The sequence below is a fragment of the Paramacrobiotus metropolitanus genome, unplaced genomic scaffold, assembly GCF_019649055.1.
Source record: "Paramacrobiotus metropolitanus isolate TYO unplaced genomic scaffold, Prichtersi_v1.0 Parri_scaffold0000121, whole genome shotgun sequence".
In the NCBI taxonomy this organism is placed as follows: domain Eukaryota; kingdom Metazoa; phylum Tardigrada; class Eutardigrada; order Parachela; family Macrobiotidae; genus Paramacrobiotus; species Paramacrobiotus metropolitanus.
Window position 1 is genome coordinate 184,350 of NW_026570341.1, and position 16,719 is coordinate 201,068.

The following is a 16,719-nucleotide window of genomic DNA, read 5'->3' on the forward strand; positions in this document are numbered from 1 at the left end:
ATGCAATTTTTTCCCACTTTCTTAGATTTCTTAAATAATCACGGATACTTATTTTAATTACGGTTTTTTCAGGTATTTTTTACTAATAGCGGATTTTAATTAATTCATAAATTCTCAGAGAATGCCATTTTTGGGCTTTTATTTGTTATGGTTTTCTAATCAATACGATGTTTATTTCGTCCTGCACGATTTTCTTAAATAATCACCGATATTTATTTTCTTAACTATGATTCTTTATTTTCAATGTTTTTATTAATAATGGATTTTAACTAATAAATAAAACCTAAGAAAATACGATGTTTATTTTCAGATATTTTTTAATTAATAACGGATTTTAACTAATAAACACAAGAAAATGCGATTTTTTTGGCATTTTTTGTAAGAATTTTCTATTAAAATAATATCTAACATTTTCCAGCTAATTAGTAAGCACAGATATTTATTTTCGTATTACGATTTTTAATTTCCGCTTTTTTTGCAAATCATTCTGTCGTTGATTTTTTTTACAGCTGGCAGTTCTTACCATTCTGTGGACATGTTTCCCAACTTTCCACTGGCATGCAACAGGAACAAAGGAATACACAATAAAACACAATAATTAATCAATTTTTTTTCATTTAATTCCCTCGTTATTAACGGCACACCGCGCCCAGTACGAATTGACGGGGAATGTTTCAGGAGAACAATTTCTCCTCTTTTTTGCGTTTGGTCAGCACCGTTCCCGGTTTGTGTTGCGCGTCGGGGTGGCGGTCCAGTTCGGGCGGGCAGTGCGAGACGGGACTGTTCTTCAGCACTTGCCGCAAATCGAAGAACAAATGACTGTCTTCCTTCGTCAGAAACGAGATGGCCTTGCCTACAAAAATTTCACAATTAAAAAAAGAACTCATTCTAAAAATTTATATTAACAATTAACAAAATTTCATTTGAAAAATCTATATTCCCAATTAAAAGATTCAGTTTAAAAAATTTATATTCAGTATTATTCACAATTAAAAAAATTTCATTTGAAAAATTTACATTCTGAATTAACAGATTCCATTTAAAAACTTTACATTCACAATTAAAAAAATATATATTCACAATTTCATTACACAAATATATTCGTACGTATTTATAATCACAATCTTATTTTCACAATTATATTCACAATTTCATTACACAAATATATTCGTACATATTTATAATCACAATTTTATTTTCAAGATTATATTCACAATTTCATTACACATAAATAATTATATGTATTTATACTGTATTCACAATTTTAAACCATTCCCATTTCAGCCATCCAAGCACATCATCTCAAAATCAAACAAGGCTTCCTGCATTTTACACGGTGGCAACGAAAAATTTTTTTGAAAAAAAATATTATCGAAATAATTCCAGGTGGAAAAATGATCAATTTAAATGCCGCAATAAGAACATCCAAAGGAAATAAATACCGATTTTAGTACTGATATAATAATTACCAAACACCAGTTCCGTTATTTGATTTTTCTACATTTTTTTAGAAAAAAAGCCGATAAACGAAATTAAGACATCCGAAACTGTTGGGCACTTTATATGCACAGCCTTGCCTTTTTTGCCGGCGCGCCCGGTGCGGCCGATCCTGTGCGTGTAGTCCTCGATGCTCTTGGCCATGTCGTAGTTAATCACCAGGGAAACATCCTGGATGTCGATGCCGCGCCCGGCCACGTCCGTCGCCACCAGAATGTCCTTGCTCCCGTTCTTCAGCGAAGACAACGCGAACTCACGCTGCTCCTGCCCTTTCCCTGTAGTACACACCAGCAACGATATCAATAAACTAATTAATTAAATTATTAAATAAATTAATTAATAAATAAATAATTTAATTAATTAACTTATAAATAAATTATGGAGAAAGCTGCGCACACCACGTTTTACCACCAAAGTCTCCCCACACCACCTTTCACCACCACCAGGCTCCGCACACCACTATTCGCACCACGTTTTGTCTCGGGCCACCATTTTTACGCCACCACTATATATATTTGAAACGTCGGTAGTCTCGGGACACCACATTTTACTCGTAGTTTCGAAGATATGTATGCAGTAGTCGGTCGTATATACGACTAATACGACTAATACAGTAGTCGGGCTATGTACGTAATTAAATTCTGTGTACGTACAAAGAACAGTACTTTACTTAACATACGGTGTATCTAAGTTACAATGTTTTGGTTTTTTCGATATAGCGCAAGACAAGCCTTTGATTATACGTATACAGCATGCTTAATTTGTAAATAAGCACAGAAAGTTCTTTGCAGCCACAATTTACCATAAACTGACTGCCTGTTTGTGATACTTTTATTCTAAAAATCGTTTTTGATTCATCGTCATACTAGAAAAATGTCGCGTACTTCTTACTCTGATGACCACGACGAAAATGGCCACGAGAGCGAACACCTGCATGTGGGAATGAGTTTCGCCTCTTATGCAGCCTTGGAGGCTGCTCTGGCCAGATACGAGAAAGAGACTTTTACGGTCTTTCAAACTCATCGCTCCGAAAGGTTACCACCAGCCGACGAGTGTGCGAAAAATTTGCAATACAAATACATCAAATGGCATTGCGCACACAACACCAGTTATGTCCCAAGAGGCAAAGGGTCACGACCAGTCACCCACAGCAAGGACTTGGAATGCCCTGTGATGCTCCACGTCTCCATTCAGAAAAAGAACAGACAGTTGGTAGTCCAGCGATCAGACTCTTTGGCGGAACATAATCATGAACGCTCAAAAGACCTGTGGCAATTATACCCAAAAAACCGTATACTATCAAAGTCCGACCAAGAGCATGTGACTAAATTGAGAAAAGAAGGTCTCCCACGGCAATCTATACTAAAGATGAGCGAAAAATGCTCCTTAAAAAAACATGTTTTTTAGTAGGAAATGACCGTGTTAACGATTACTGCAAAAAAACAGGTGGTGAGAGAGAAGACCGAGAAGAGCGTCACAATTAAAGACATCCATAATAATATCGTAAATCGAGACGACGTTGAAAGAAAGAAAGGGAAAACGGAAATTCAGCTGATAGATCTGGAACTGAGTGCATTAAAACACGTGACCCAGGAATGGACGTATACACCAAAGACAACGGAAGTGTGCTTGAAGGCATTTGCATTGCGACAACAGCAATGAAATCAGATTTTGCGAAAACACCAGAAGTACTGTTCCTCGACGACACGTATAACGTTAACGTTGAAAAGTTTTGCCTGTTCGCGGTAATGTGCGAAGATGCCAACGGTGCGGGTCAACCAGTGTTTTTGGGCTTACTAGCGAACGAAAGAAGGGCAAATTTGGAATTTTTCTGCGAAAGTTTCAAGAAGGCACATCCCACGTGGCAGCAAATTGAATGTATATTTACTGACAAAGACTTCAATGAGATCGCGGTGATTCGATGGGCATTTCCTGGTGTGCGAACCTTACTCTGTATCTTCCACGTTATAAAATGGGTGAAAAATCAGATCGCGCATCTCGGTGGGTCGAAATTGCAACGAAACAGCATATTCAAGGCTTTTATCGCTGCGTGTACTCCTATCAAGAAGCTGATTTTGAAATCCGGTGGCGAGAACTAGTGGCAATTTGTTCTGAAGATTTCCGGGGATACCTGAACAACAATTGGTACACGTGCAAAGACACCTGGTCCATGGCGTTCCGCAACGGTGCCCGAACATACGGTAACAACACCAATAATACGGTGGAAAACGTTTTTTCAAGCCGTAAAAGTAGCAATCCGGCTTCACCGGCGCACAGCACCACACATGTCTGAGTTCCTCGTGAGTCGTGATACTTCACTCGTTCTGTTGTGAAAAGGTGGCTTTGTCAACGTATTCGTGGTACATCAATCAAACCACCAAACTAGTAGTGTAAGTCGATGCAGTACATCAAGCGGTCTTCGATGACCTGGGGAAGTCGGTAAACGATTGGGCGGTACGAGCCACCCATGTACAATACAAGCTGTTTATAAAGGCGGTGTGTACGACGTCGAGCTGTGGGAAGATGGAAGCGCGACAATTACTTCCAAAAACAACAAGACTTATTTTTGCCGTAACCGTACCGTACCAGTAGGAGCCGTTAGCGAAAACCGTACATAGCCGTACAGAAATTTGCTACTGTTTGGCGGCTCTAATAACATCATTTGAAGCTAAGCGTGTGCAAAAACTCAAACACCGTCCTGGCAGGGCGGCCGAGCGAGTAAACCGAAAAAATCGCTAACTATAACGGAAGCGGAGGCTAACGAGTGGTACCAAAAAAGAGGAGCCAGACCACGAGACGAAAGAGCCGTCTTTTTTCCGCCCGTTATAACAATTGCTTAATTTTCATCCAGAATAGTGGTGTGCAGAGACTCTGGTGGTGTGCAGTATGCTCCTAGTGGTGTTAGGAGATTAAGGTGGTTTTTTCAAAAAAAATTAAAAAATAATAAAAAGTGGTGTGCGGAGCCTGGCGGTGGTGTTTCGTGGTGTGCGGAGACTTTGGTGGTGAAACGTGGTTTGCGGAGCCTTCCCCATAAATTATATGATTAACAAATAACAAGTAAATTGTCACCACTATGTTATAAAAACAATTCAGGAAATATTTCGCTGTTAATTTTCAGAATTATGCAGAAATATTAATACGTCTGGTGTGAAATGCACATTCTAAACTGAATAATTATTAGTTACAGAAACGTTTCGATGTGTTTCTTAAGAAGTTGAAATTATTACTTAAATATCTGCGCAAATGCCTGAAAATAATTAGATAGTCAAGGTAGAAGAAATTTAGTTCACACTAATAAAAAATTCAATTTCAAAATCAACATTCAATTTTAGCTCATCTCATTAAAAAAATAAGTTCAAAAATTCATGTAGGCCATTCATATGCTGCGGAAATTCGTATGAACTCAAACTACAGGTCTTCACATGCTAAAAACGCAGACTAAAAATTCACATAAATCTGCCAACTAATTTTATAATTACATTATTGTATAACAGAACAACTGTACAATAAATTCGGGTTGTGTACTGACCGCCGTGCAGGGTGGTGGCCGAGTAGTTGAGCTTCTCCAGACCCTTGGCCAGCACGTCGGCGCCCTTCTTCTGGTTGACAAAGATGATGATCGGCGGCTCGAATTCCCCGCCATCCAGCACCTGCAGTCAATTCTTCTGTTAATCCCATTTATTTGTAATTAAAAGTCCCTATTATTGTTTCTCCTTGTTTACCTTACCCGCTGCAATTCATCTTTTTAGTAATATTTCCAATTAATAATAACAAGAATAATGATAGTTTTTTATATTCACCTGCGTCTTTAGTACTGTTTTTAATTACTAATAATTACTATTATTATTTCTTCTAATTTATCTGCAGCAGTTATATTTCTTAGTAACATTTTTAATTGTTTAGTATTGACCATTTGACCTGAATTAAGCTGAGTTTCTACTCGTTTGCACCCCTCTTGCGAGGAAAAACACCCAATTTGCCATTATGGTATATCTATATCTAAAGAACATTCTGAACCATTCTGACCCAAAATTAACTGCAATTAAATTCTGATTCAATAACAAATTAAATTCAAAATTAACTGCAATTCAACTGCGATTAAATTCCAAAATAGCTGCCAATAAATTCCAAGTTAATTTCGAATTACACTTAAATTCAAAATTAACACAAATAAATTCCATATTAACTGCAATTAAATTCTAAATCAATTACAAAATTAAATTCAAAATTAACTGCAATTTAATTCCAAATCAAATGCGATTAAATTCCAAAATAGCTGCAAATAAATTCCAAATTAATCACACTTAAATTCGAATTTAACACAAATAATTTCCACATAATTATGTATAAAAATGACGTTTATAATATGCAGTTTATAAATACGTTTACCTTGAGTAGTTTGGTCTTCTTCTCCTGTTCAGAGCACATGAAGACCTGCTGCTCGACGCGGTCGACCGGCTTGCCGACGGTGCCGATGTTGACGATGACGGGTCGCCGCAGGTAGGTGCGAGCCAGCCGCTCGACGGCGGGCGGCATGGTGGCGGTGAACATGACTGTTTGGCGGTACTTGCTCTTGGTGCTGCTGCGCAGGTTGCTCATCAGCAGCGCCTCGTCCTCGGCCTCGTCCGTGTCCGGCTTCTGGTTGCTCACCGGCATGTGGTCCAGGATCTTCTGCACGTCGCCCTCGAAACCCATGTCGATCATGCGGTCCGCTCTGATCAAATTAAAGCAGCCTGAGCATTTTTACAATTAATTATAACTAATTTTTCTAGTCGATTATTTTAAGGAATTTTCAATGGATTTATTTTTATTATTATTTATTATTTTATTATTTAATGTGCTCCAGGATCTTCTGCACGTCCCCTTCGAAGCCCATATCGATCATGCGGTCCGCTCTGATCAAATTAAAACAGCCTGAGCATTTGTAAGTTAATTATAATTATTCAATCGAATCGATAATTTTATCGAATTTTTAATGGAATTATTTTTATATGGTTTCTCTTATTTCAGTATTTAATGTGCTCCAGGATCTGCTGCACGTCGCCCTCGAAACCCATGTCGATCATGCGGTCCGCTCTGGTCACATTAAAACAGGCTGAGAATCTTTACAATTAATTATATTTATTTAATCGAACCGATTACTTTACTGAATTTTTTATGGATTTATTTTATACATATTATATTTATTATTTCACTGCTAAATTTCTGGATCATCTGCACGTCGCCCTCGAAACCCATGTCGATCATGCGGTCCGCTCTGATCAAAATAAAAACACTGTACAATTTCTACAGTAATTATAAACTCCAATTTTTTACAGTAATCATTTTATCCAGTTTTTTTTATGGATCAATTTTATATTTTTTATTACTTCGCTGTTTCACTTCCAACTCACAATATTTTATTTTAGACCAAAAACACACAGTGAAATTAAAAAAAATCCCGTTAAAAACAATTATTTTTATTATTATTTTTTTATTACTTTGTATTATATTCTTTACTTATTTGTTATTATCATTATCTATTACTTTTTTCTTACAAAATGCAACTGAGATGCAATTTAATCAGTTTTGGACTAAATAAATTCGAAGCAACTCAAGAGACAAAATTAAGAGAAACTGAATTTTTAAAATTCATTGTCCGAATAAGAATTTTCTTGTAGAACAAAGTAAGGATAGTTTCCGATGTACCGATTTCTTAATTTAATTATTAAAACTACATACTCATCGAGGACGACGTAGGAGCACTGGTTGAGCACCAGATAGCGGTTCTCCAGGACGTCCAGCAGACGACCCGGCGTGGCGATGACGATCTCGCAGCCCTGACGCAGCTTCATGCCCTGGTCCTCGCGCGACAAACCTGCAGCGTTAAGAATTATTTAAGAATTATTTAAGAATTATTTAAGAATTATTCAAGAATTATTCAAGAATTATTCAAGAATAACTCTAGAATTGTTCAAGAATTTGTTCAAGAATTATTCAAGAATAACTCTAGAACTGTTCAAGAATTATTCAAGAACTATTTAAAGAATAACTCTAGAATTATTCAAGAATTATTCAAGAACTATTCAAGAATTATTTAAGAATTATTTAAGAATTATTCAAGAATTATTCAAGAATTATTTAAGAATTATTTAAGAATTATTTAAGAATTATTCAAGAATTATTTAAGAATTATTTAAGAATTATTTAAGAATTATTTAAGAATTATTCAAGAATTATTCACGAATTGTTCAAGAATTATTTAACAGTTATTAAAGAAAATTTATAAAAATGATTTGATTTATTCCTAGTGAATATCATTTCCATTTAGTTTTTTGTTTGTAAAAATACCATTCCAATCTTTCTAAAATTTCTAAAAATGATTTTAATTTTGTTCCTAATAATTCAAACTTATATGGGTAATTTTCAGTTTCGGAATGTACACTTTTAAATTTCAAAATTCCATATTTCTAATAATATTTCCCGCGTAAAACAAATGTTTCGACCACTACCGACCTCCGATGACGGCGACGGTGCGGACGCCGAGGGGCGTGCCGAACTTGATGGTCTCCTCCTCGATCTGCTGCGCCAACTCGCGCGTCGGCGCCATAATAATGGCGTACGGACCCTGGTCGATGTCGACGTGCTGCACCATCTTGGGCAGCGAGGTGATCCAGGTCAGCAGCGGGATCAAGAAGGCCGCCGTCTTCCCGCTGCCCGTCTCCGCCACGCCGATAATGTCCCGGTTCTGCAGCCCCACCGGGATAGCCTGCCGCTGGATCGGCGTGGGCGAGGCGTAGCCCACTTTCTTGATCACCTCTTGGATTTCCTATGAAATGTTTCCAATTAATTCTTGTTTTCAACTTCAAAATTAAACCAAAAAATTAAGTATTTAAAATTAAATCCGGTATTTTCTTGGAAACTAATCCCAGTTTCACTACTAAGTTATTTCAAATTGGCTTCGTAAGTTCTTACCCAAAAACAAATTATTTTCAATTAATTAAAGATAAAGGGAAGCCAATAAAAATTTAATTTTCAAAGAAAGTTGTTAAATATTAGTTTTTCCGGCAGATTTGCCATAAAATTCTCTCAAATAACTATCCGAGATTATTTTGTGTATTCAGAATATATTCCACCAAATTTGTTTAAATGCAAGTATTTTAATCAATTCTCTTGGAAAATAATTTCACTTCATTTTGTTGCTAAACTGTGTCAAATTAAAAAAAAAGCCTCACAGAATAATTGGCAAAAATTTGCCACTGGAATTCATAACATAAGAAGGAGTAAAAACGTACAAAAAACCGTAATGTCCCAGTGAACCGAAATTTCTTCAAAATTATTAAATGTGGCCTGATGCACGAGGACGCGGAAAGAAACGCCAGCTATAGAGCCACTGTACTACGTTAATTGGCTAATATCACTATACAGCATAGGTTCTAATTTCCTAACTAATTTTTCCAGAAATTTATTTTTTTCTTAAAATTCCCTCTCTATTTTTCCTGTTTTCATAACATTCAGTAATACAGTGAAAGCGCGACAATGATACTATCGGGAGAAAACGCGGAATGTACCGCATCCGGCGGGGGAAGAGAAAACCGGTTCCGATAACCAAGACGATCCCCTCAATTAATTACCAATAATTTTCAATAATAATTTCTACCTATTTTTCAAAATTATTATTGATTAATTTATGTAATCTTAGTTAAATTATTTATTTTTCATCCATGTAAATATCCACTGACCGGCGGGACGTTGGCCTCCTCCCAGGAGCGGATGGGGTTGGGCACGCGGCCGTTCTTGACGATGATGTTGAAGTCCTCGCGGAAGATGCGCCAGTCTCGCTCGTTCATCTCGTCCGGCTCCTTCTCCGACCAGTGCCGGTCGTCGAAGCGCTGCTTGGCCTCGCGCTGCCGGATGGCGGCCTCGTGCACTTTAGCTTGGACTTTCTCCTCGTGGTTGCGCCGGTGCTCGATCAGATCCTGCGCCAACAATCAAAAAAAAGTTCTGAAGAATAACCAATTTCCAATTAAAAGTCATAAAAGAAATATCAACTAAAAAATGTCTATTACTAGGAAAATGCACCGACTAGTTCATCGGCAGACCGGAGCGCAGCTTTGCTTTTGCGCAGCTTTGCTGCTCGATCAGATCCGGCGCCAACAATTCATAGCAGGCATTAACACAGACTAATTAAATTTTCATTAAAAATTAATATCAACTAAAAACCATATATTATTAATGATCAACATATCCTTAATAAAGGCAGAATATTGACTATTTAGTAATTATCCTGCGCCAGCAGTTAAAAAAAGGAATTTAAAAAAATTATTTAAACTGCCAATAAAAATTACAAAAATTATTAACAAAAAACTGTCAGTTATAATTATCAAACTACTCTTTATAAAAGCCAGGCGGTCTCTTTTAACCATTTGATAATCATCCTGCGCCAGGAATTATTAAAGGAATTAAATAAGAATAATCAATTTCCAAATACAAATGCATTATAATTATTAAAATATTCATAATAAATGCAGATGCGCCGGGAATTAAATTATTAACTAAAAAAACACTGAATTACATTAATAATAATAATAACAATACGACTCAATAATACTGTTAAAAAATTATTATAAAATAATAATTATTACAGAAAATAAATACTGTATAATGACTCGTGAAATCAACTTGTACCTGGTAGAATTTGGCGTTCTTCTTCTGGCTCTTGATGTCGATGCCGCCGATGTGTCCGCGGCCGAAGAACTGCACCTGGTGCTTGGCCTTGTAGATGGGGTTGTAGTCCAGCGAGGTGTCCTCGCCGGCGTCCCAGTCGAAGACGAACTTGCGCTCGTTCAGCCGCCGCTGACGCCGCCGCCGTCGCTGCGTCACACCCAGATACCTGTCAATAATAAGGCACATAATAAAAATTAACCGAGTCACTGCACAATAAATTTCTGTCCAGGATGGCCGATTTTCCTTCGAAATGTATATGGGATTCTTCCATGGTTTCCATCAAAAGTTACAACTGGCCGGCAACGTTCAAAAAAAAAATTTCTGACCTTACACAAATATCCCGAATCCCGGCTATTAATATTAGTACTGGCTATTAGGAAATAGGATCACGCCGCGGAGTGACTATTAGCCCCAGCACTACGATCAGCTGACAAGTTACGAATTAAACGCATTCCACGTACGTGTCTGATCGTTAACATTTTACCGAAACACATTAGATCAGAAAATACCATTAAAAACCCACAAAAAATTATAAAAATGCAATAATACATTATTAAAATACAATCTTTATTGGCAATGGCCACCCAAATAACAAAAGATGCATGCGCTGACACCCTACTTAATCGTTAGAATTTAAAAATTAATTATTAATAAACAATAATTATTATTATTAAACATTATTAAAATACATTAATCAGAAAATCTATTAATAGAAAGCCGTCACAACTCCCCATGGGAAATCCAGCGCTCATACCTCTCTTTGATAGCCTGCTCCTCCTTATCCTTGTCCTTCTCCGCGTCGCCCTCCGCCCCGGCGCGCCGCCGTTCCCGACGCTCCGGATCGGAGTCGTCGGTCTCGCTGAAGACCTCTTCGCGGCGATCCCGTCGCTCCCGGGAGCGTTCCCGTTCCCGATCCCGTTCCCGGCGGCGGCGTTCCCGTTCGCGGCTGTTGGAGCGCGAGCGCGACCGCCGCTGCTCGCGTTCCCGCTCGCGACTGCCGCCGCGGCGCCCCGTGCGACGCGCTTCCTGCTCGAACTGCTCGCGCTTCTTCCGCTCCTCGTCCATGCGGGCGCGCATGGCGTTCGCCTATCACAATGCACAGCACTTATTAAGAGAACAAAAACGCCGAATAATTAAAAAAAATAATGGAAAAAGGAAAAAAATAAAGCATGAATACAAATATAAATACCAATCATAAAATAATAAATAAACAGAGTAAATGATAGTAAATAACAGAAAAGGAAAACTGAATACATAAAAAATAAACAGAAGGAAAAGCCCAGAAAGCAGAATGAAAAATACTGTGAAAAGCTTTAAAAAGATTCTTCAAACACAAGAGAAACATCATCAGATGAAAAAGAAATCGCCTAATGAATTAACAAGGGAAAATTCCGAAAAAATAAAAATAAATAAGGAAAAATAAGCCGAATAAATAAAAACAGATCGTGAAAAACCTGAACAGCAGAACAGAAAATACTGTAAACCAGATTAAGAAAGATAAATTAAACAGAAAAAGGTAAAGCATAAAAAAAGATTAAATAAATATTTACTGCCCTTTCGAATAACTGTAAAAGAATTTTGTACAATTATCTGCAGATTCAGATAGCAATCGCAGAACCAGGCAAACGTCGGCAGTTCATTCATGGCGTGTAGCACACTACGCCCATACACTACGCTATCATCAAATTTAGCAGGAGTTACCGTCGGAACGGTTGGTCGGTTGCTTACATCATCGCATTGAACTGAATGGTTTACAGCTATAATTAACGACAAAAAATCAATCAAAATTTACGTAAAAATCTGAATGGTAGTTTCTGAAGTGTATATACCAAAAATTTTGTTTAAAACGTTTCTGTCGCCGCGATTCAGAAACATGTAAAAATTACCCCCAAAAAATTCCATTTTATTTTCAATTTTTTCCCAACTGACGATAGAAATTTTAAAAAAAATGTGGAAATAAATCGAGGAAAATATTAGCAAAACAACTGACACACCTCTTCCTGGCGTTTGCGTAATGCCTCGGCGACACGCTCCTCCTTGGTGAGGAATTTGGGTTTGGCCTGCGCCTGTTCCTCGGCCTTCTTCTTGGCCAGGATCTCCTCCAGGGAGAAGGGCTCCTTCTTCCCTTTCTGCTCCACAATCTGCCCCTCTTCCTCCTCGTCTTCCTCCGCCTTATTCACGCCATCCTCTGCCGCTGATTTATTTTTCAGACGCTTTTTCTCATCGCTGTCCGGCTGGCCGCGCTTCTTCTCGTCGCTGCGGGATTTTACATCGTTTTTCCGCGGTGATTTCTCCCCGTTGCGTGTGCCGGGTTTGTCGTCCTGTGGACGCTTCGCGTCGCGTTCACGCGAGCGCGATCGACGTCTACAAATCCCAATTCAAGTTAAAATCTATTTACATTCATCTGGACTTTTTAATAAGATGAAATTCCATTTTTCGGTCAAATAAAATTTTGCTGGATTAAAAATAATAAATTCATTCACAGATTACATTTACCAAAACAAATCCATTCTACTATTTTCTACACTTTGGAAATTCTGTAATTGGCAGAATAACATTCATCCGGATCTTCTAACAAGATCCAATTACAGTATGTTTTGCGACCAAAGGAAATTCTGCTGGATAAAAATTTCACAAAAAGGAAATTTAATTTTTCAAAATCGAATCAAAATTATTTTATTTAACATTTTATAATTTTATTAATCCTCGTACTGACGATACCTATGGCGAAATTTATTTAATTAAATTTAAGTTCTATATTTAATTTTGATTCTCCAGTTAGTAAAATAAATAACCATTTTTTAATCTATTTTATTTCAAATCTAAAAGTATTCAATTGTTAGTTATAAAATGTAAATTTTTTAATGGGCCAGATTAATTTTATTTATTTATTTTGTGATTTACGTAATTCCAGAAAGCTAGGCGAAAAATTAACCATTTAGATTAACGGTAACCATCGGTTTTTCAGTCACTTTTTCAGGTTTTCTTAATTTTTTAGATTAAATTTACCTTCTTGATGATGATTGTTGGGCATCTTTCTGGCGATCCCGACTATCATCACGCTGTCTCCTCCGTTTGCCATCAACGCCGTTCCTCTCTCCATCCTTTTTTCGATCATCATCGCGCGCAGACGGGCGGTTCTTATCCGATCTGCGCTCGCTGGGCTCCGCGCGCGAAGTCCGTTTTTCCTCGCCGTCCATTTCTGCGCGACAGCTCCCAACGCACGATAATTAAACAGAGAACGATCTGTGCGACTGTATGATATCGGAATTAAATTACCATCATACTAAAACATCCAGCGACGGATACAACGCGTGGGGAAGAATGAGAAACTATTTTAAAGACGAAAAAAAAGCACACGAAACTGCAAAATCACACTCGCACTCAAAAATTCCAGATCAAAAATCAGAAAATCGGATTTTTTAATTTCACGTTCAGATGTGACGAAGTGGCGCAGTATACCAACGCTGGGATGCGCTGTGGCTGCACTGACTGTGCTGTTGCATCAAACAAGTCAATGAACTGCGATCTGTTGCGTCAGAAAATTCTTAGTGTTTTTTTAATTTTAAAGTTTTGCGCTCTTTCACTAACATATCTTACAAAAATTTAATAAATTCGTTGATAAATTAATTTTTTATGATAATCATATCGAATTACATCGTTTAATGGCGTTTTTAATTTCCATCAGCTGATAAAATAATAAAATAACCCGACGGAAATAAACGTGGAGTGTGCTGGTGAGTTTTCTGTACTGCCCGTATTGCAAAATATGCGGTTTACATGGATTCCGGCTGACAAGATGGCGTTCATAGCACATAGCATAAGGCAAATACACACTGCTGCGATAAACCCGGCGCACACTAGAACATTCGGTATACTTAGCGCTTGGATGTATACGGCTGTAACAAGCGGTGCTCTGCTTGCGCCGTATACTTCACCCCGCCCATCGTCTTTGATCGGCACGGCTTGCCACGCGGAGCCGGCGCAGACCGCCGCTCCAGCACGCTTCGGCCCGATATAGCCGACAGCGGCGTGGAATAGAATTTCAGTTCCATCCGGCGCTTGACAGAGGATTCTTGATTCTTTTCCCCATTTTGGACCTTTTCATAAGGTCCCCCCGCAAATTTTCGTATCGTAATTTATTTTCCCAACTCCATTGTAAGTAGTGGCCCGCTTGTGTTGTGTGACGTGTTGTTGAAGCCAATGTGAGCGAACGAACGGTGTGCAAAGAGTGAAATTTGCCTTGCAGAAGGACTTCCAAAGTGTAGCAGAATGTCTGACACAGAGGAACGGTAAGTGATATCTCCCGGGTTCCCCAGCCCCTTGCCATTCATCCCGTCCATCAACCTATGTAATATTTATGCGGAAACCTTCTACAATCTATCCTTTATTTTTTTTAAAAACTCAGCCGTAGAACTTTTGCATTTTGACTTTGTAAACGGAGAGAGTAGCGACCCAACCAAAAAATCGCCGTTTTCTCGGTTTCTCGCTGATAAATTCCTTTTAAAAATTAGAAATAACCCAGCCTGCATTTCTTCTGATTTCTAAAAATAGAGAAATGTTTGGGTAACGTGTGCAAAATGCATGGGAATGGTTTTGCATGTGTATAACATGATTTTGACCGATTTGACGGTTGGCAGAGATGGAGAGGACGTCCAGGTGGAGGACGCTGCCGCGGCCGCTCCCGCCGTCGAGAAAGGCCCCATGGACCTCACCACCGCACTGCAGGAGGTGCTGAAGACGGCCCGTGTTTATGATGGATTAGCCCGTGGCATCCATGAATGCGCCAAGGCGCTGGATAAGTAAGTTTTCCGCGATAGCACCCGTTGGGTTCCACGTCGTCATTGCTTAGTTTTTACCGTATTCTGACTCTTTCCCGCCTTGCTTTGCAGACGCCATGCAGTTTTATGTGTTTTGGCCAAAAACTGTGACGAGCCCATGTATGTTAAACTAGTGGAAGCTCTCTGCAAGGAGCACAACATAAATCTAATCAGGGTAAGTGCGGATATTTCACAAATTCCTGATTTATAAATAAAATATAGCGGAAGTCAGCTGATCCCGGTAACTTAGCATAATTTAGGATACTGTAAGTACGGATCATATGCATAATGCGCGGTAATTGAATGAATTTAGTGGTGAGATAATGTTCCCTGTAATTAAGCATGGTTTAGCACTGTATGTAAACAGAAACGTAAGCATATGCGCATAATTTAACGACGTTTTTGCATGTATTCGATACGCGACTGTGTGTTATCGGTGATTGGTAATTTGCGCAATATTGGCAGGTGGATGATAACAAGAAATTGGGAGAGTATGTCGGTCTTTGCAAATTGGACAAGGAAGGCAAACCGCGGAAGGTCGTCCGTTGCTCCTGTGTTGTAGTCAAAGTAAGGCACCGATTATTCTAATTTAATTCGGAAATAAACTGTTGCATTTTATTTTGTTGATGAATTATAACTTGTCGTAATTAAAAAATATTTCCTCAAATTTATTGCATAATGTTCTTCAGTTTTCTTGCCGTTTATTGTAATTTTGTTGAACTTATTGGGCATTTTATTCCGATTTTTCCCGATTTATTTTCCTGTTTTTGTTGTGTTGATAGTCACAGTAAGCCAACAATTATTCTGATTTAATTTGGAAATTATCTGTTTCATTTTGTTTTGTTGATGGATTCTAATTTACCATAATTAAAAAATATTCCAAATATTTTTTCAAGCTTTTTGGTATTAATGTTCTACATTTTCTTGCCGTTTGTATATTTTTGGTTAGTTTGTTGGGATTTTATTCTAATTTATTTTTGTTCGATTTGTTGGGAATTTTGTTCTAATTTATTTTTGTTTGATTTATTATGAATTTTATTCTCATTTATTTTTGTTTGATTTGTCGGGAGTTTTATTCTAATTTATTTTTGTTTAATTTGCTGGGAATTTTTTCTGATTTTAATTTTTTTTTAACAGGATTATGGTAAAGAAGGCGCAGCACATGAAATTCTACGGAATTATTTCAAGAAGGCGGGTGGAGGCGGCGGCGACGATGAGGAGGATTAACGGCGCAGGAGGGCACATGTCTGTTTTTTTTTGTAATGCAGATGCTTTCTGGCGAGTTAGTCGGCCTGATTTGTTGTTGAAACCGGCACATGCGGCGATTTCTCCAATAAAAAGAAATTATTGCGCAGCGGCGTGTTGTGCGTTGTTTCGTTGCCTTTTGATTCCGTGCAAATTTACAAATTTGCCATAAAATACATACGTAAAATTCGCATTTATAAGGAATAAAAAAGTCTGTATTTCTGTAAAGATAAAAAATAGGAAAAAAGAGAAATATTCTGTCCAGTAAAAAATAAATAAAAACAATTCCGAATTAATTTTAATATTTTCTACATAGTAGAAAAATTAGGGGAAAAATGCGTAATTATTATTTTCTAACATTTTTACTAGCGAAATGTAATACAGCAAACAAATTTTGTCATTTTTTATCAGCAGAAAAAATGGGAATTGTTGTGGCAGGAACGTGGCGATA

At 37.8% G+C, this 16,719-nt stretch overlaps 2 protein-coding genes and 1 pseudogene across 2 annotated transcripts; 2 read left to right on the forward strand and 1 right to left on the reverse strand.

The window, feature by feature from the left end:
* Positions 1-439: 439 nt before the first annotated feature.
* On the reverse strand, positions 440-13,621 carry LOC129598384 (probable ATP-dependent RNA helicase DDX23). The gene is made up of 11 exons (XM_055496263.1): positions 13,213-13,621; positions 12,198-12,567; positions 10,958-11,289; positions 10,165-10,369; positions 9,219-9,455; positions 7,993-8,305; positions 7,219-7,354; positions 5,887-6,211; positions 5,027-5,147; positions 1,573-1,772; positions 440-848 (listed from the first exon to the last, which is right to left on the reverse strand). Exons 1-11 carry the CDS (start codon positions 13,401-13,403, stop codon positions 675-677), a joined length of 2,604 nt encoding a protein of 867 aa, XP_055352238.1. The 5' UTR covers positions 13,404-13,621; the 3' UTR covers positions 440-674.
* LOC129598393 (uncharacterized) lies at positions 2,252-4,496 on the forward strand (annotated as a pseudogene).
* Positions 13,622-14,221: 600 nt separating the features above from the next.
* On the forward strand, positions 14,222-16,373 carry LOC129598390 (40S ribosomal protein S12-like). The gene is made up of 6 exons (XM_055496278.1): positions 14,222-14,361; positions 14,453-14,495; positions 14,844-15,005; positions 15,096-15,198; positions 15,489-15,590; positions 16,161-16,373. The coding sequence occupies exons 2-6, from the start codon at positions 14,476-14,478 to the stop codon at positions 16,248-16,250; spliced, it is 477 nt and encodes a 158-aa protein (XP_055352253.1). The 5' UTR covers positions 14,222-14,361; positions 14,453-14,475; the 3' UTR covers positions 16,251-16,373.
* The last annotated feature ends 346 nt before the right edge of the window (positions 16,374-16,719 follow it).